This window comes from Medicago truncatula, chromosome 6, assembly GCF_003473485.1.
Source record: "Medicago truncatula cultivar Jemalong A17 chromosome 6, MtrunA17r5.0-ANR, whole genome shotgun sequence".
Classification (NCBI taxonomy): Eukaryota; Viridiplantae; Streptophyta; class Magnoliopsida; order Fabales; family Fabaceae; genus Medicago; species Medicago truncatula.
In genome coordinates, this window is record NC_053047.1 from 2,041,350 (window position 1) to 2,061,622 (window position 20,273).

Sequence of the window (20,273 nt, forward strand, 5' to 3'; positions counted from 1 at the left end):
AATTATTCAAAAATAAATTGAGTTCACTTCATTAATAAAATAATTTTTTATCAAACCTTATTTACAATCGATGGTTGAACTTCAATTTATGAAAGTTCTTCTTCAATTAAAATTGGAGAGTTAACACAAAATAAAAAGAAAATATTGAGGTAAAAAAAAGTTATCTATTGGGAGACCCTAGAATTAACAAACAACTACACATGAGTACAAATTTGTAAGATTACAATTTCATATTTATTTAGTTGATAAAACTTTGGATAGGGTATCAAGTGACAAATTCTTCAAAACCTACCAAACCAAACCAATTGCCACATTTTCTCAATAAAAAATGGCCACACTACTTTCATCTTCATCTCTTCACTCAATTCGTCTCTCTTCTTCTACAATCCCTTCTTCATCTTCTACTTCTTCTCATTCCCTTCAATTTTGCAATTTTCCATGCCACCCTCGCATGAAGGCACTCTCAATCAAGAATAAAAACCGTTGTTTATCTGTGACCAAAGCAGTGGAAGATGAAACACAACAAGAACAAGAACAAGTTGTTACTGATGTTGAACAACAGCAACAACAAACATCAGTAACCTCGGAGCAACCATCTGTTGTTGTTCCTATTTCTCCATCTGATACTCTCACCATGCTCTTTCAGGTATAACACCATTGATTCTAGTATGCACCTTTTTTCCAATGTTTGTGAATTTTTTTTATTTTTTGAAATGGCCCATGTGAAAATTTTGAAATGCCTATGTGAAAAAAGTTTGATTTTTTGAATGTGAAAATTTGTAATTTTTAACATTGCTCATGTCGTTCAATTGCCAATTTTTGTTCTTTGTTTGATATTTAGACTAAAGCTAAAGTCTTTTTTGGAAATTGGGGGTTCTAAGTTATGTGGGTCATTATGACATGAAATTAGAATAGTGACGAAATAGTGGTGGTTATTGTGGAATTTTTGTGTTGATGTGACGATTTTAAGTTGATCAAGGTTAAGGGTCCTTTACAGTTCACAATTTTAATTACTACTCCTAGAGTCTTAATCTATGAAGTGTGGGTGTAGACATTAGACATGACACTAACACATAGGCACCGGTGATATTTTATTCATAATCTATGAAGCGTCCGTGTAGACACTAGACATGACACTGACACATAGACATCGGTAATATTTTCAAAAAATGAAAATGATTGAATGTAACGACATACATTGGTGTCGTGTTGGTCTCCACCACTCACACATGTCGGACACTAGACACACCTTCAATATGAATTGTCGGTGTTACATAGCTCTTAATGGTTCAGGTTGCGGAGTAGTAGGGTTTGGGATTGCAGAGTGAACTTAGAAAAACAAATTAGGGAACATAGTCTAATTAACCTCACAATGAGAGTCATACCGTCTTAGAAGGTGAAAATTAACACACAAATCTCTAAGGATCCATTTCATTGGTCTAATTGTCCGTATAGTGAATAATGTTGAGGAGTAATTTGAGCGATGAAATGCATATTTAAGGACCTGTATGTACAATTCTCGTCTTTCAAATATCTTTCAGGCACATAATTGACCGTTTACTCAATAAACTAACCCTCATATTCTACTATCATGAGCCTTTGGGACAAGGCCTACACTGTTATTCTCACCAATCATTGTTTCACATGTCCATGTTCCAATGTAGATCAGTAACTTAGTAAATGGACATTTTTTTGGGGTAATAGATGGTACACTCCCACTAGTATCCTTCCTGGAAGAGTCTTTTCCTGTTGAGAGTCCGGCATTAGATAGGATATGATCTGAAAAATTGTTTATAAGTGGATTGGAGGATTCTCTCATCTTATAAGTTGGTGTTGTAGGGTTGAGTTAGGCTCAACCAAAATTCTAAGATGGTATTAGAGCCTACTCAAGATTGTTTGGTTCAGCTAGCATCAAACCACTTGGGTCACACTCACACTCTAGATGTACAGTCTTTGGGTGTGACAGGTGTGTGTTGAGAGTCTCATATTGGATGAGATAGGAGCTGTAATTGTGTTTATATAAGTGGGTGGCATCCTTCGCATTATAAGCCGGTTTTGTAGGGTTCAATTAGACTCAACCCAAATTTTAAGATTCTCGATACACTCGAATCACTTAAATTTAAGAATCAACCTTAAATTTCATGCATGCTTAAGGGATCTGAGTTTCTTATACTCGGAACTACATATTTTTAAAATGATTGTTCAACTGGATCTTCACGTAGACTTTACAATGTGTAATTGTATCACTTTTCTTGAAACTAATCTAACTGTCTATTTTCTTGTGCTTGAAGGCAGAGGGAACATTGAATGAAACAGCTGTTCCACCTTTGAGAAAAGCTTTAGAGGTTGATCTTTAAACTTTCTTAATCCTTGTTTACCCTGGTTCTGTCACATGAATGTGAATATCAATTTGATGTAAATATATCTTTTTTAGGCGTTGTTTCTTCACATTTCCACCCATATTGTTATTTTTGTTCTGAGTTCTTTGATGAACATGGCTAGTTGCCTTCAATTCAGTGAAAATGCCAGAGCGCAAGAGTGAGATATCAAATGTTTGTGAATTCAGACTCAATCTTGTGCATCTTGGTTCCGTGGTGACAAAAACTAATGTTGGCTAAAATTGAGTTGAATATTGTGTTTATTTGTTGATAAAAAATCAATTCTAGAGGCAAAAGCTCCAATCTAGCTTGAAGTTAGAATCAATTATGTACCAAATACTGCTTTCTCAATGAAGTTCAACTGAGAAGGACTATCTTTCTTTGTCCATTACAACAATAACTGATTTGTCTATCTAACCGCCTTTGTTTTAATATATGTGTTGTTTCAAAGATTTAGAAAGTGAAGGCTTTTAATTCTAGTTATATTCTATGAAATAATTTGTTGGTTATTTTTTTTTGTTTTCTTCTTTTTCTTTTTTGCAATGTTGTTAATGTCTTTGGAAATTGTGTGGCTTAGTGATCCAATTACTTGCATATTATCAATGCTCCATTATATATAATTTTTCTTTTGTAGGAGACAGAGGGTGTTAAAAATTTGAAGGTCAATGTATTTGAGGGACTCGCAACTCTAGAGGTATACTTTAACTTCTCTAATACAATAGTCAATTACCAGAAAGTCTTATTGTTGTCAGTATGATGAAAATGAAACTCTAAATGGGTTTTGGATGATTGTTCAGCAGGAGTTCCACTATTTTTTTTTTTTTTTTTATTGCAATCCTTATGTTATTGAAATCTTCAAGAGTGATTCTTAGTAATGCAACTTAATTGCTTTTTTTATACTTCTAATTTAAACTATATGCAGTTTCGGTCATCAATTTTTTGAGTCTATCAAGTTCCTCTATGTTTGAAATTTAGCAAATCCAATCCTACCATCAATTAATTTTCTTTTAACGAAACCATCAAATTCTCATTTTCTATCCAAATAATGAGTATTTATGATGATTTGAGATGTAAGGTAATTTCAAAAGCTTAAGAGTTAAAATAATAATTTAGTGGAAATTTGATATTTTTGAAGGAATTTGTAGGATCTGATATTAGTGTTTGAAGAAAGCTATGAAGCACGGAGACGGACACGACACGATACGGACACTCCGACACCTCTAATAATTTGAAAAAATCACATAATTCAATGCAATTATAAGTGTCGTGTCGTGTCGGACATGCCTAATCGGAGGAGTGTCCGTGCTTCATAGGAAGAAAGTAAACTTGAGATTACATTTTTATCTTGAGTCAGTTATTATGCTTTGATTGGTGAGTTGAAATCGAGAGTTCTAAGCAAGAAAACTTGAGTAAAGAAAGCAACGAAAAATAAAGTGATTTAGGGGACTCTGACTCTTGGATAAACAACTTAATTAAGCGTTTGTTATACGCTATTTCTATGACAAAGGATAAAACAAAGTCAAACTATTTTCATATAATCTATAAGTTGTTTTCATAAGTTATCCTAGAGAGCTTATTGAAATAAGCTAAAAACAGCTTATAGACATGCCATAAATTGTTTCTATAAGCTCACTTGAATAGTCTCACAGGTGCTTATGCTAGTAGATTATGCCAATAGATGAGCTCAAATAAGCCGATCCTATTAGGCCCTCGATCATAAGAAATTAACCATCAAAAGTGGCTCGTACATTACTACATTAGCTATATAGTATATGAACTAAAAGTAGTTTTAAACTTTTAATCCTTGTCATTTTCTAGAAATTGAAGTGATGATACACATACAATTTAATATCTTGCTATAGCTAAGCTTTTTATATAAGGGGTCAAGTGCTCTTGATATTCTGGCAGACATTTTAAGATGTGACATTTTATTAGCTTAAACATTATGCAATGAGTTTGATTTTTACTTAACTCTGGTTAATGACTTTTTGTGCTTATTATGTTTAGTTGGAAAAGCAGACAACAATTCAAGCTACAGGAGTGGCTTCTAGTCTGGTAGAAATCATACAAGGTTTAGGCTTCAAATTACAGACATTAAATCTCAGTTTTGATGATGAAGATGCTGCAGCAGTTGATGATGAAGATGTTGCAGCATTTGCCTAGACTAATGTTGCAGCAGCTAGCCTGTTCAAATTTTCCTGATTAAAGCCTAATGCACTAACTTTTGTTTGTATAGGCCTGATTAAGGGTATGAATTAACCCTGATTAAGGGTTAGCATTTCCCTTATTATCATTATTGTTACTTTTTCGTGAAAAATTCGAAATATGATAAAAACCTTCACTTATTGAGAACTTTATCTTAAATGAGAAGACACCATTGGCATTATAGCAACTAGCCAATTTTCACATCTTGCAGATGAAGTAAATTTTCATATACAAGAACATCAACGATTAATGGATTTTTTATTCATTATTGTTGTATTTTCAATTTTTAATCAGTACCTAGGCTTATGAAGATTCATTAATAAAAGTCTTATTCAATTTTCTAATCCTATGTTTGGAAAACTACAAAAACATAGTAGCACCGCGCATCTACTTGAAGTTTCAATTCTTAGCTTCCATAAAGTCAAACATAACCTTGAGTTTCTGGTTCAAATCCGGATGAAGATGTTCAAACCTAGTAATATCAACATCGTTGGTTGAACTGGGTCTTATGGACTTGACTAGGGATGCTTTAAGTTGAGAGGTTTCGATAATCATTGTTCCGGTTACGAAAATTTCATCAATTTCATATATTGCGACTCGCTTTATACAAAAAGTCAAAAACATCACACATATGGAAACATTGAGCAGAAGAGTAATTAAGTAAAAATAGGTGAAGAAGAATGCAACATACAAGGAAAATACATATACAATTAAATCAAATTAGGGGAAAGCAAAACTGGAGTAAAATAAATACAATCTATTTCATCAATCCAAACATGTTTTAGAAGACTTTATTCATGTATGGACTGGAACTTTAACTAGTTGTAATTAATTACCAACCAACTCTTGCAAGTAATGTGGCCATCATTTTTAAATTAGGCTAGTGGTACCATAGTTGATTGTTCCTCATATTTTGTACTGCCATACCAATTATTATTGAATGAGGCCACAAAATTCAGATTTAATTACCATATCTACTACTATAGTACGCACACTCAGCTCAAGGATTTGATCCAGTGAGATAGATTTTGGATCAGGAGATTTTAAGCCACTGTCTCTGAATAGAAGTAAATATAAATATTTTTGGATAATTTAAGTACTTAACTATTTGACTGCTTCTTTTTCCTGTCGTATGAGTTTCTTGCATGTTCTATGCAGTTTGGATTATGGAATTCGAAAGACATAAACATTTCATAAAAATCTTCAAAAACACGTTAAAATATTTCGGATTGTAGAATCCGAATAATACGCGCATAAATTCATAAGGTGGAAAAAATAATAGCATAACTATTTTGAACCAAAACACATTCACCTGGAATCATATAATAAACTTTTGTGACAAATTGATGATATTAAATAGATATATATTTTGTATTATTATAAATTATTTTTAGGGATATAAAATGTATTTTCAGTTGTCATCCTTACTAACTAGAGTCCAAACAAAAGTCAACAATTAGTACTATAGTTTCACTACTGTCCTATCTTTTTGTGATATTGCTTGCTGGCAATAGGCAATGGGTCAGCTCAAGAAGAACCTTTTTTCTGAAAAAGTTATGTCTTCATTTTATTTCCATGTGCTATGTTACTAAATAGATCAACCTAATCCCAATTAAGAACAAAAAATTTCTCCCCCATAAGTATGGGGGAATCCTATGCCTATGGTAACATTGTCAGCATACCAAATAAATGTTTGCAACTAGGCATCATAGGATTCGAATCAAAAAATGAAAAGATCAAATTGGCCATTGGGATTGGGAGACAACTTATGCCAACCAAATAAATTGAAAATAAAATGAACTGTGTTTGTGTTTCGATTCCCCCCTATTGAATATTGGTGTTAAACGAAATTGGATATTAAAAAATGAATTAAAATAAGAGTTTAATACAAAGACTAGTAATATAATTAGGCATGGCAATGTGGCGGAATGCGGAAGGGTTTTACATTCCTCGTCTTCATACTCTACTCTCATATATTTGTCTGTTATCCTATCTATATCCAGTGGGAATAAAAAATTGAAGTATCTTAACACTTTTTCTTTTGTTACAAGGCTAAGTCAAATTGATTGAATTCAATAGTTAATAAATTTTCGAATTGATCAAAGAACACGACTTTAAATCATGACGGACACAATTTTTAATTAAATTTTACTTGAACTCCGAATTATTTGAGTCTTTTTTTTTTTTTCTTTCGGAAACTATATCGTTGAAACTAAAAGGAAGTTTCAATTATCTTTGAGGACCTTAATTAATTGGTAGTATTACCAACTTCTTTAAACTTGTACGTTAAATAGTACTATATTGTCAGCTTCTTATTAAGCTGTTTATTAGTGGAGCTTCTATCAAGTTGCAATAATGTTTTATTTTGACAAGTTGTTATAACTTTTTTTTATAATGCAAGTTGTTATAATATTAAACAGTACACAACTGAGATTTTGCTATTGAAACAATATCATATATTTTAACTAATTATATATAATTAACTCTCTGGTTAGTTTTTTTTTTGACAATCATTTCTCTGGTTAGTTAGAGATATGAGATTGAGGTTTTTTTGACAGGATACGAGATTGAAGTATGTTATTTGAATAATCTTTTCAAAAAAATTTATAGGACAACTAAAGATATATATAAAAATTGTAGATATTGATACAAAAGTAAAAACACGACTAGAGTGTATGAGAAAGAGTTATCCTAAACAATTATCGTAAAATGTCTTCGCTAAATCTAACTGCTACGACATGCCCGCGGACCATTCAATTATTCCAGCTCAGTTATGAACATTGCACATGAAATCACATGAACTATACCTTATTTGAGAAATGTAAGAACAATTACCAAGTTTTTCTTGAGCATGGAGCAATTAACAGTTAACATGTCTTCTACTTCAGGTTTCAAATTTGTATGCTATAATGGTATTATCGAGCAATATTTTATATGGAAAATGTTAGATATCAAAAATGATTTTATAAAAAAAGATTCAAGAATGACATGGTAGAATCACCTTTATAAAATCAACTAGAGAGTTAATTATAATTAATTAAAATATATGATATTGTTTCAATGCCAAAATCTCAGTTGTCAAAAAAATCTTTTTAAATTACCGGTAGGTTTATATATTGGGTCTAATCATCCTTATAAAATCAACTTTTTTTTTTGTTGAGGGGATTATAAAATCAACTTGTAAGATAAGAGTTACATCTCTTTAATGATTCTTATTAGATTTTATCTTTATTCAATGTGAAAGTTAAATTTTTTTTCAAATACTCATCCAATACTATTAAGCTTGATGCGTGGATGACCCAAAACAATAAGCTTTGACATTTTAAACGATTGGAAAATGATTTTTTTTATGTTTTAGATGATAGTAATTTTTATCTTATATAAAACATAACCTAGGATATCTATAGAAATATTTATATAAAGTTCATCATGTTAACGAGTGTAATAAGAATATCGTTTAAAAAATGCATGAAAGAAATGTTGTTTTGATAATATAAGGTAAATACTTTTCAAGTCATGATTTTATCATTTTTTACGTAAAAATTACTTGTTTTGATTCCTTAAACAATATTCTAAGGTATTTGTGTTAACATTTTTCTTTATATATGATACTAAAAAATGATGATGTATAATCAATTTGACATAAAGAGTGTTTCAAACACTTTCTTTTCAACACGCTCCAACATTCATTTATTTATTGAATAAAGTTAATATAAGTTCTACATTTTGAAAATGAGTTCCAAATATTGTGATCGAATTCATATGGATTTCATTCAATAATGAGTGAGTGATAAAAAAAATAAGTACATTGGTCATTGTTTTTGTACCTAATTCTCAAATTGATGATTGACTTTATTAATAACTTAAAATAGTCTCTGTTTATGTTAAATATTTCTAAGATTGGTCCCAAGTCTATTAGTATTTTATATAAAAAAAATATACATTAAAAGCATAAAATTTAAATTTGAATTTTTAATAAGTGGTAATGTTAATGTCCTTTCAAAAAAAAAAAAATGGTGATGATGTGTGGGGAGAAATATGTGTTTGTACTTTGTTTTTGTCATCATACAATTACTAGTCTCTAGCTGACAGATGCTCCACGTACAAAATATGGAAGAAACTTACGCAAGCTAACAACAAGTTGTAATGTAGATGCAATGCACAAAGATCAAGAAGACTCCATTGTGTGTGTGAATGAATGATAATTGCGAACTCTGCAATCCATTTGATGCTGTTTTCTCGTCATAAAGTTGACTTAAAAATATGACAAATTAAAATGGTAAATTCACCAGTAACATGACAGCCTCGTTTTGGCCCCTGTTCCTCCATTTTTAGTCACTTCCATTTCCCACTTACCAGCTAGCTATGAGCTGTGAACACACTTGCAACTTGCCACTATAGTGTGTACTAGATTCAAATTTAATAGTATATGTTTGATACGACGATGTTTGTCAAAATCACGACTATTCAACGTGTTTTTGATGAATTCATCGTGATATCAAACATCATCGTGATCGAGTTAGTATATTGATTATATCATCATACTTCCTCTAACCACATTTGTGTTTGATTTGTTAAATGGTATGTACTAGGCAGAACAACACAATATAAGACATAATAACATATGATAAACTTTTATTATATTGAATAATTTTTGGTTGAAAAAAAGCTATTATTGAATTTTAGATAATTTATCGATGAGACAAAAAGTTGTGTTGTGGTTTAGTAGCGGACAAAAAATTATATTTTTGTCCTGTCTCTTACCTTCAATTTGTCCTGTTCAAAAAAACTGTTTTATAAATCAAACATCGTACAACTTAAGTTTCGTACATATTTTTGTCCTGTCTTTTACCTCCAGTTTATCTTGTTCCAGAAACAATTTTTCAAATCAAACATTGTATAACTTCAATTGTTTTGTCTTATCCTTTATTTTTTTTAGTAAATCAAATGCAATATAAGACTTGTCCGTAAGCTTTATACACTACCAAACTTAGTTAAACATTTTGCTACAAAGAAAGAAGGCCTAATCTATGTCTTAAACCAAGTTGAACTTAATGATGCATATTTGTAAAAATCAAATTGGACTTGACTAGTGAGTTTGTCAAACCAAGGTGCCTTAGTCAAAAAAAACATCTCATTGTTTCTAAAATCTAACATGCATCTAATGTACGGTCCAATTCTAACTCAAAAAGATAAACCTTACGTTCAACACAATTTAATGTCAATAGCATAATATATAGATTAGTGGCATCACATTCTCTTATGAGAAACTAGATATACTAGTTTAGTAGACACAATGTTATAGAGGCACGTGGGTAGAACCTGTATACACCTAAACAATTTCTTCTCGTACTTTTTTTATTTATTTTTTTAATGAATATATCATCTTGTACTTTGTACATTACATTATTAATTTAATGCACCTAACCTTTATTTTCTCTCGACCCATCCTTGACCTCTATATAATTGAAAGACTAGTAGTTGCTTCAAGTAACACTCACTACATAGTAGCTCTTCACACTTCTTCCATACTTTCTTGTCCATGCTTCAAAAAATGGTTTCAAAATCCATTTTTCTTCTAGGCATTTTTCTTGTGCTGGCCACTAAGGTATAATCTTTATTCTACTTTTCACTTACTCATCATTTGAACATATATATCTACTTAGAAGATGGATTTTTTTATTTTCTTGATTAAGAGTTAAAAGGTTTTTCATTTGAACATACCAAATATTTTTCTTGATTTAGTGTTTTATTTAACTTGAATATAATACACTAATGTTAATATAATATATCTTTATGTGCAGGTTTATTCTTATGATGAAGATCTCAAGATAGTGGTATTTCAAACTTATAAAATATTTCCCTTTCTATTTTTGTTTGATTAAGTCCTTTCTTATATAGTATTGTCACTATCTAGATTTTTTTTTTCATAAATAATATTAAACATTAATAGTGTTCTAATCTAGCTTATTATGCATTTCATTTTCTAAGAAAAACTTTATTACACTTCCATTATTAAAAAAGCAGACCAAAAGCTCTGTTTTTCTAAGATAAATTAGGTTAAAATCTAAAACTAAAAAGAATAATGGGGAGATAAAAAAAGAGTAATTAACACTGTTAAAAATATAGCACATTTTTATTACTCTACATAGAATGTACCTTGATATATACCTACCTTACTCCTACCTCTTTTTTTTTTTTTTTTTAAAGAAAAATAGTAGTTGTTTTTCCTACATTTCCCTAACCTCATGTATCAAACAAGGAAAATATAAAAAGATAAGTTAAATCCATCAAACTAGGGGTGGGTGGGACTTCAATGACTTTGTATTGGGTGAATACTTAGTGCATATGTAGATTCATCGTGTTACCATGATTTTGTCAAATTTATTGCAACGTAACACTCTAGATTTTGAATTAAGACATTAAATATACAAATGAGTGCATCTACAATAACACCACAATTGTACTATGGATGAGACATTAAAAATACAATGTTACCATTTTATATGTTCACCTAAAAAAAATTATGGGTGTGATTAATTATAATGGGAATGTTACCATTTTTTTTTGAAGGATGGATGGAAATGTTACCATGATTTTGTCAAATTCACTCTATACATACAATGAGTGTCTAGAAGTTAGCATTTTTTATTTTTTTTGAGAGAAAGAAGTTAGAATTTTTCTTGTGAAGAAAACCTAGAAAATTACTAATGTGATATTTGGTGCAGGTGAACTATGTAAATCCTACAGCTCCACCAAGTCCTATAGTAACACCACCTTCTCCAGTGAAGGCACCACCAACACCACCTTTAGTTAAATCACCACCTATTGTGAAAGCACCTTCTCCACCATTGGTGAAAACACCACCATATCAATCACCACCAGTGAAACCAACACCACCTATTGTGAAATCACCTCCTTCTCCACCATTGGTAAAATCACCACCTTATCAATCACCACCTATTGTTAAGGCACCTTCTCCCCCTCTAGTGAAACCAACTCCACCTATTGTGAAATCACCTCCTTCTCCTCCTTTGGTGAAAACACCACCTTATCAATCACCACCTATAGTGAAGGCACCACCAACTCCTCCACCTATTGTGAAAACACCTCCTTATCAATCACCACCAATAGTTAAACCACCAGTTGCTCCATCTCCACCACCTACTCCAATAGTCAAATCATGGAAGGGTAAGTCAATTTCCATTTACATGTCTTTAATATGTAACATTTTAATAACACATAAGACTATGTTCATGTTTCTAAATTGTGGTCTCAATATAATAGTTTAGAATTTAGAACCATACTTAACCACTAAAATTTTAGTATAAATATTTATATAAAAAGATATGATTAGATGTTTGGCATAAAAAAAATTTGCAATTTTTTTGGTACTAGAGAGGACCACATGCCTAACTTAGTAACTCTACTTGTACATAGTAATTGAATTCTAAGACTTGTACATATGTCCAATTTAGTTTACATTTTTATTTTATTTGAAAGAACATTTTATTTATTATATATCAAGTATCTTAAATTCACATATATATTGTGGTAACATGTTAGTGAAAAGTAGTGATTAATCTTGGATTTTTTATGTTAATTAGTGATTAATTATTTTTATTTTGTGGGCAGATTGCATTCCACTATGTGGTTATAGGTGCCAAAAACATTCTAGGCAAAACACATGCATAAGAGCATGCATGACTTGTTGTGACCGGTGCAAATGTGTTCCTCCAGGAACTTATGGTAATAGAGAAAAATGTGGCAAGTGTTACACTGATATGGTGACTCATGGCAATAGACCTAAGTGTCCATAGATACATACATATGCACCTATATGTAATGGTTTCTAAGCTTGTGTAATAGTAATCATGCTTAAGTTACTAATATGTTGTTAATCAATTATTACAAGTTCAACACTTTTTGTGTTGTCTATGTAATATGATCCTTGTGGTCCAAGAATTTTGAATTTATATTGAAATTAAATGGTATTGTTATGGAAGCATATTTTGCTAGTGGAAATTTAGGAGTACAATTATTATGATATCAACATGACATTGATAAATTTGATTTTCATTTCTGGGAAGTAGGAACATCTTTTTTATATTCTTGTTTTGTCCTTATGATGGCATGGATTGATCCATGGGGTCACCTATATAAATTATGACATCTACCTTTGTCAGGTTGCCTTCAATAAAGTCACCCAATTAATTGGAAAACAAGTTGTTTTTCACATCTTTACTTAAAGGTTAAAGGTGTCCTAAAGATAGGACCTAGTTGGTGCATTTTACTACACGTTTAGGAGTATGTATTTTTGAGAGATATTGATATTCATTTTTACATAAAGGAACAAATCAGTTGGACAATGTTGCATGATTGAATGAGCGACAAAATTGATAAAATAGATTAATAAAGTGAAAAATATGATAGGTTAAAAGTAAAGGACTCACTCAGTCAATTAGCCATGACAATCAAACTCATATATGTGAGTATTCGTCCGAACCAAGTCTAATTTGACAGGTTTTTTCCATTTTGAATGAGTTTAAGTATTGGTTTAGATTTCCTCAATTATTAGACACGGATACGGGATGGTTAACATAAATATAGATACGCATTCTGAACCCATAACCCAAATCCATCTCGAATGAAGAAAATAAGTTTATTACCCCTTTTATATAGATAGAAACTCAAGCTTTAAATCATTTCACTTACAGAGTTAAAGTCTCGGTATTTTAGATCACACTCAGTTATCATAGTTCTCTCTTTTCTCCTTCCATATCTCACACTCTTGGCCTCTCTTTTCTCCTTCACAAAAGCCATCCGATGACCATCATCTCTTTGCTAGATAATGTGTTACAACATTGCGCTCTCGACTAAAAAATACTTTTATTTTTATTAAAAAAAATATCCACTGCGGAGATTGGGATGAGACAGGGATACCCAAATTCGTCAGAGACGGGGATAAGATTCGATTTCTCATCTCTGTTGAATATGAGTAAGGTAACATGTAAGTATATGATAGTAGGATAGGGGAACCGAGAAAATAAAATCCGTCCTCATCTTACCTCATTCTTATGCCTACATTTAATGAACCTCTATCTATTTCCGGACCAACACCCTAATAGACCGCATAAATCACACCCCACAAACAAATTATGAATACTTTCCTATGAGCCACAGCCACTTACACGTGCAAGAATTTTGTCGAATTACTCCTTGCTGAACCAGTATCACAAGCATGGAATTTATTCCAAACAAAATTATCTCCATCCAGCCCTAATATTTGTGGTTTTTTTTGTTCATCCCTTTTCAATATAGCCAATTGACTTCATACGAGAAGGTCCATAGAGTATAAGATCATATTATCCGAAAGTTAGATAAAATCATTGTAGTTCAACACACACAAACATCATTAAATACGTAGTAAATACTTAACTAATTGTGACTTCGGTGTTATATATTTCTTCTGTCTCTAATTATAAGACTATTAACAAAATAAAATTTGTCCATTATACAAATTTTTAGTTGCTTATATTACTTTTTTTTCTTCCAAATATGATAGAAAAATAGAACAGGAAGAAGAGTAATGGAATAGGAAAGATCGGAGAAGGAAGGGAAGTTAGAAAATCACATAGGAAGAAATGCTAACAAGCCCGAAGAAGGAAAGGCAATCAGGTAGTCATACACCACATTAAGTGAAATATCATCTTCACATTTCAATTTGATACACCCTATATATATATATATATATATAATAACTGGGCTGAGCTAGTGTGGCAATAGCCACACCCAACCTTGAAGGGATCCTCCCCTGCTCATAATATTCTAATTTCAACCTCGCAAACAAAATGAGAACCAGTTTAAGCTTTAGATTGTTGCCTTTCAAATTAGATTGTTGCACTCATAATATTTACATTTTGGCTTAAATGTTTCTCATATTCTAATTTGATCACTAATAGAATCAGTTTTGGTGAAGCTTAAACAACATAGCTTTCTCTAGGGCACTCATACAAAGAAGGTCCAAAATCACGCTCTAAGGCTCGTGTTAAATCAAGCCATGAATGAAACGGGTGGGACGTTTGCATCATTTGGAACCAAGGATAAGGAGGAACAACCCTCTAATGATAAATCCAAATGTATTGTTAATGTATGTATCTTAATGATAAATAGGTACATACATTAACAACCCTAGGGCTACATTGTACTTTAGGGCACTTTCAATTTGTTTCCTTACATTTTGTTGCACTCATAATATTGTTAATCTGGTTCTCATTCTGCTAAAAATTTGTTAACTTTTGCACTATAATTTCGGACAATGTACGTAGCCTTAGATTCTTTCCAAAGCAACAATCTAATTTGAAAGTGTCGGACACTAAATGTAAACATCTCTTTTAATCAAAATTAAAATCATGATTCGTTATGTTGTGAAAATCTAGTTCATTATGCTAGACCCAACCCCGTTGTTTTCACTAGCATTTTACAAAACAAACACACCATTTTTATTTTGAAAAACAAAAATATAACTTTTAAATGCCTTCTTCAAAAAAATATAACTTTTAAATGATATTAATTTGCTTAATTTTACACAATTGAGAACACAAGTAATCTTACGTTATTTATGACTGAAAAAGATATAAATATTATCTAATTATGCACATCTAGGTTTCATATATATATATATATATGGACTAAATTGTCACCTTATTGTAATGATATAATTGTCAATAGTTCATATATATATATATGGACTATGTTGTCCGGCTTCTTTTCCTAGGTTTATTTTATTTTTGGAACTAAATTTGTCTCGCAGAACTAAAATCTGTATCACTCTTAAATTAATTATTTGTTTAAAATATTGTTTTATAACAAGGTAAATAATCATTTTTATATTTGAATGTGTAACTAGTAGTCATAATATTTTTTCAATGTATCGAAAAACTATAATAGTAATTGATTATGCATTCTGTTAGTCAAAATAATATATGATGTTAAAATATTTCGTTAATATTGTCATATCAGTCATTCTATTTACTTATTTACAGTCATATTAATCCATATATAAGAAAAGAGTTACCATCGGGCGTTGAGAGATTATATTCGCTTTATAATAACATAATCTTTTTCCATAGAGAAAAATTAAAATTACAAAACCACCTTATTTTACACACATTATTAGTATTATTAAGATGAAGATTTGATAAACAAATAAAATACAAAAAATTGCTTTTCATAAAAGAGAGGTATAAGGTATTCTTTGGTAATTTTTAGAGAAGAGTAACTACTTTATCTACAAAGCATGGTCTCTTGGACCAAAGTATTAATATGCATGGGCAGAATTTCCCTTTTCATGCATATATTCTCTTATGTAAGATGAATTTCATGCAGAAACACAAAACTTTCCACTTCTAGCATTTCATCACAACAAACCAATGAGGCCATAGATCATAGATACAATGGTGGTTGATTTATGATCAACCACCATTTTCACTCTAGCCTCCTTCCATGGGAAGATCAGGAGGTCGTCGAAAAGGTCGTAGCCGAGGTCAGCACATCCGTGACAGTGTCCATGGCGGAAACCCCTCGCCCACCAGTTCTCTACTAGGCACTGAAACGAAAAAATTACTTCAAAACTCTATCACTTTTTCATATTATAACTCCTTTGTTACACCTTTTTTCTTGAAAGTTTCACTCTTTAAAAGTAGAATAATTACTCTACAGATTTTATAGAAAAAACAACAAACTATAATGTCTGATTTCTCATATATGAGAAGTTGTTTTGATTATTTGATTAGGCGCTTTAGAAAAATATCTTTGAAAAAGTGTTTTTCTTTATGGTAAACAAACACAAAACAATTTTTTTTTATTTTTTTATAAACCTCTACAAATAATCTTTAAATTATTGAGTACTAGGGAAGTTTTTATGTATTAAAAAAAAGTAATCTTGATGATCAATAATTTAGAGATGTATTTCTATAGATTTTTAAAAACAACCAGACATTGTTTTGTGTTTTGTGTTTGTTTATCAAAATGAAAATCACTTTTTGTAATTTATTAGTTACAGAAAGTTAATTTTAAGAGAAGCTATTCAAAACTGCTTAGCATTTGAATCACTTAGTTTATTTTCTTATTTTTTTTAAGAATTTGTAACAACAAATTGGCGAAAACTTTCAAAAGATATTGTTGCTAACATTACTCTAGTGCATATTTACAATGATATCCTTGAACCGTACCACTTGACATTGCGTATGAGCCTACTGAACCAAATTTTTGTAGAGTCTCACACAACTATAAAATATTTATTGCAAAAATCGGTTTGTTAAAACCAAAACTGAAACTTGCCCAAAAAAATAAACCAAAACTGAAACTGATTTTAAATATGCGAAATGATAGATATAATCATAAAATTTATCAAGAAAATTTCAAAACGGTGTATTTGCTAACACCTTTCCTTAATTACACACAATCACCTCCTTTGATTTCCGCCAAATAACAAATTTAATTGGTTGAGATTTTTTCTTGATAAATTTTTTATTAAAACTCTCTAGATAAATAACAATGCTCTTTAAATATTTATGAAAGAACCAACATAAAATATTTGCTTCATGAACCATATTAAAGAAGAAGAAAAAATACAAATATCAACCGATGAAGGTTGGCTCAGTTACATTGGTTGATGAAGGTTGGCTCAGTTACATTGGTTGAAGTCTTAAAGGTATTATCACTTACTACTCACGAATGATGGCTACTTGATGCACGAATTATGTTATATTAATTAACCACCACTTTTTTTAGCTCAATGTATCACTTACTATTTTGGTCCTCTCCCTTAGTATTTAACCTTAAATATCTAAGGTGAACCACCTTTATAGGTGGTTCACCATAGATCTCATAAATCTTTCTAATTCTAACCATTTGATTTTTTTGTCAAAAATGAAACCATTTGATTTTGAAGGTCTATTGAAATTAATAGTAAATCACTAGCACCTAATTTATTTATCTTTTCTTCATCTTCTTCCTCTTCTCTTCCTTCTCTTTTTCATCACTTTCATCATTATCTTCATCAACTCCATCAAACAAACCTAGAAAAATAATTCCCAAAAAATGGATTTATAAAAAACTCTTAATCATCAACCTAATTACTTCTAAAAAAAACCTCTATTTCTTGATCTTTATCCCTAAATTCTAAGAACCCATAAATTTTTTAGCACGGCACATAATATAGAGGGAGCAACATTTTCAACATTAGTCCCTATATAGTTTCCATTACTAGCCTTGATATAGTTTCCTTATTTTCAAGTTTTCCGTTCTTGTGAGACTCTCTCTTGTATATTAATATGTTTAACCTCATTGTGAAATATTAAGTTGATCATTCTTTATTATGTAAGTTGGTACCAGAGCTCTCTGGTTTCGTACCTTCATCTATTTTGATTTTGATGTTTCAATCGTCGTGAGTGGTGACCTTTTGTTGATAACAATAGCATTACTTGTCAATATGTTACAAGAGAATATATAATAATACTCAATGAACTACTAACTTAAAAACGTAAAAGTCCAATAGCTTAAGTCCGATAGGTTTATTATCTAACACACCTATCCTCAAAGTCATTATTTATTAACAAGAAGCATTATGAGTTTGTCAAACAAAATATGAAAAACATTGCACAATAATATAAACTCCTAATATTACCCTTCAAGTTGAAGCTTACTAAGCTTTAAGCTTGTTACAAATTAACAGAGAGGTGTAGTAGCCAGAATGATGAACCATCTGAGAGAAAAGCAACGATCAGTCAATCAAATAGAGAGAACCAACCGAGAGAAGATCCCTATTAAACCAAGTCAATCCATACCAAATCGAAGAAGAAGCAATCAAACATAAAGAATAAAAAAATGGAAAGAAGATAATAAACTAACTAACTCCAATTGAATCTAAGCTTTATTTGAGAGTAATTATAAAGAAGCTAATAAGTTGATGTCGTTAATTGTAAACCTAAATGTAAGAAACTTACCAATTTAATAAAAAAAAATCATGAATTGTTTAAGATTATGGTAAAGGTTTCATCTGAAAAGTTTCTCAAACACAAAATCTTTTATGTGTACATGGTAAGACCAAGGAGAAAATTGAGATTGTTACTATTGATGACATAAAACCTGACTGGAAAGTTGGGACAAAGATTACTTCTCAGAGATGAGTGATGAGAAGTCTGACATAATTCGAGCAAACATTGTATTTGTGATTGCTGAGAAACCACATGCTCTTTATACTATGAATGAAAATGATATTTTGATTGAACAAAAGATAACTCATGCGGAAGCTCTGAAAGTACGATATTGAAAATTCAAACCTTGATTAAGGGCATTCCTTCGCCGGGGAGTTTGTGCTCATAGCCAAGAGTGACTTTACTTGACAATGTGACCAGAAGACTCCTTCCACCTAAAGGTTGGAATTTCAATATCGTACCTTTTAGAGCATCCATGTGAGTTATCTTTTGTTCAATCAAAATATCATTTCAATTCCTAGTATAAAGAGTGTGTGGTTTCTCAGCAATCACAAATATAATGTCTGCTGGAATTATGTCAGGCTTCTCAGAGATGAGTGATGAGAAGCCTGACATGCATTCAACAGACATTTGTGATTGCTGAGAAACCACATGCTCTTTATACTACGAATGAATATGATATTTTGATTGAACAAAAGATAACTCATGTGGAAGCTCTGAAAGTACAACATTGAAAATTGAAACCTTGGATGGAAGGAGTCTCTCAGTCACATTGTCAAGTAGAGTCACTCTTCGCTATGAGCACAAAATCCCCAACAAAGAAATGCCCTTAACCAAGGTACCAGGGAGGAAGAACACTTTAAAAATTACTATTAATTAGTAACATTTTAGGGTCGAAACACGCCTTTTTTTATATAAAAAAACAAAGAAACAAAAAAAAACACAATTAAAATTTACAAACAACAAAAAGTGTTAAACTATAATGAACTGGAAAAATTATATATATTACTCGGTGCTAGAAAAATTGAAAAATCAAGTTTCATATATTTTTATTGCATGACGTTCTACAAATTTTCCCTAAAGAAAAATTATATCAGGAACAATATAATATATGAAAAGAAAAAAATTCTGATAAAATCAAACACCTTTACAAATAGTAAGGGAAATTGAGGTCTATAATTTTTTAATATTAATACATAATAAGCACTCGATTCCTCCAACTCAATATTTCACACAAATATTTTAAACGAGACCCATTAATTATCTATCAATAACTCTATATCATTACATTTTAATATTTTAATCTTTAAAAGAAGTGGGACCTGCAGACAGAGAGATGGTACCTATTTGAGACCTTGTGCAAAATTATGTTTCTCCAATAGGGGTATCTAACAGACACCAAGTCTTAAAGTCAAGGGACTCTCCCATCGGAGAAGGTCTAACTCGAATAATTTTTTTGAGAAATGGTCTTTAGAAATTTAAAATCAAAGCAAGGGTCATGACCTATACACTACTATAAGTGTGGGTCCGTCCCTGATTGACTCCACTTGTGTACCATTAAGATGGAATGATGTTGATACTGATACTAGTCAATCTAATTGTGATACATAAATCAATTCAACTATTTTTTTTCTATCTCTTTTACATATTTTTGTGTTTAAAAAATTGTATCTTCACGTATCACATTTGA

At 30.9% G+C, this 20,273-nt stretch overlaps 2 protein-coding genes and 1 long non-coding RNA gene across 3 annotated transcripts; 2 read left to right on the top strand and 1 right to left on the bottom strand.

Moving 5' to 3' along the window:
- The first annotated feature begins 246 nt into the window (after positions 1-246).
- LOC25495228 (uncharacterized) lies at positions 247-4,786 on the top strand. Its single transcript, XM_013595415.3, has 4 exons — positions 247-646; positions 2,292-2,345; positions 3,013-3,072; positions 4,386-4,786. The coding sequence occupies exons 1-4, from the start codon at positions 329-331 to the stop codon at positions 4,539-4,541; spliced, it is 588 nt and encodes a 195-aa protein (XP_013450869.1). The 5' UTR covers positions 247-328; the 3' UTR covers positions 4,542-4,786.
- A 5,256-nt stretch (positions 4,787-10,042) lies between these two features.
- On the top strand, positions 10,043-12,636 carry LOC25495229 (gibberellin-regulated protein 14). Its single transcript, XM_013595416.3, has 4 exons — positions 10,043-10,191; positions 10,388-10,420; positions 11,312-11,774; positions 12,219-12,636. The coding sequence occupies exons 1-4, from the start codon at positions 10,126-10,128 to the stop codon at positions 12,401-12,403; spliced, it is 747 nt and encodes a 248-aa protein (XP_013450870.1). The 5' UTR covers positions 10,043-10,125; the 3' UTR covers positions 12,404-12,636.
- Positions 10,987-11,711, bottom strand: LOC120576143 (uncharacterized). The gene is made up of 3 exons (XR_005642240.1): positions 11,589-11,711; positions 11,451-11,483; positions 10,987-11,408 (listed from the first exon to the last, which is right to left on the bottom strand). It is a non-coding gene; the product is annotated as an uncharacterized lncRNA (long non-coding RNA).
- Positions 12,637-20,273: the final 7,637 nt, after the last annotated feature.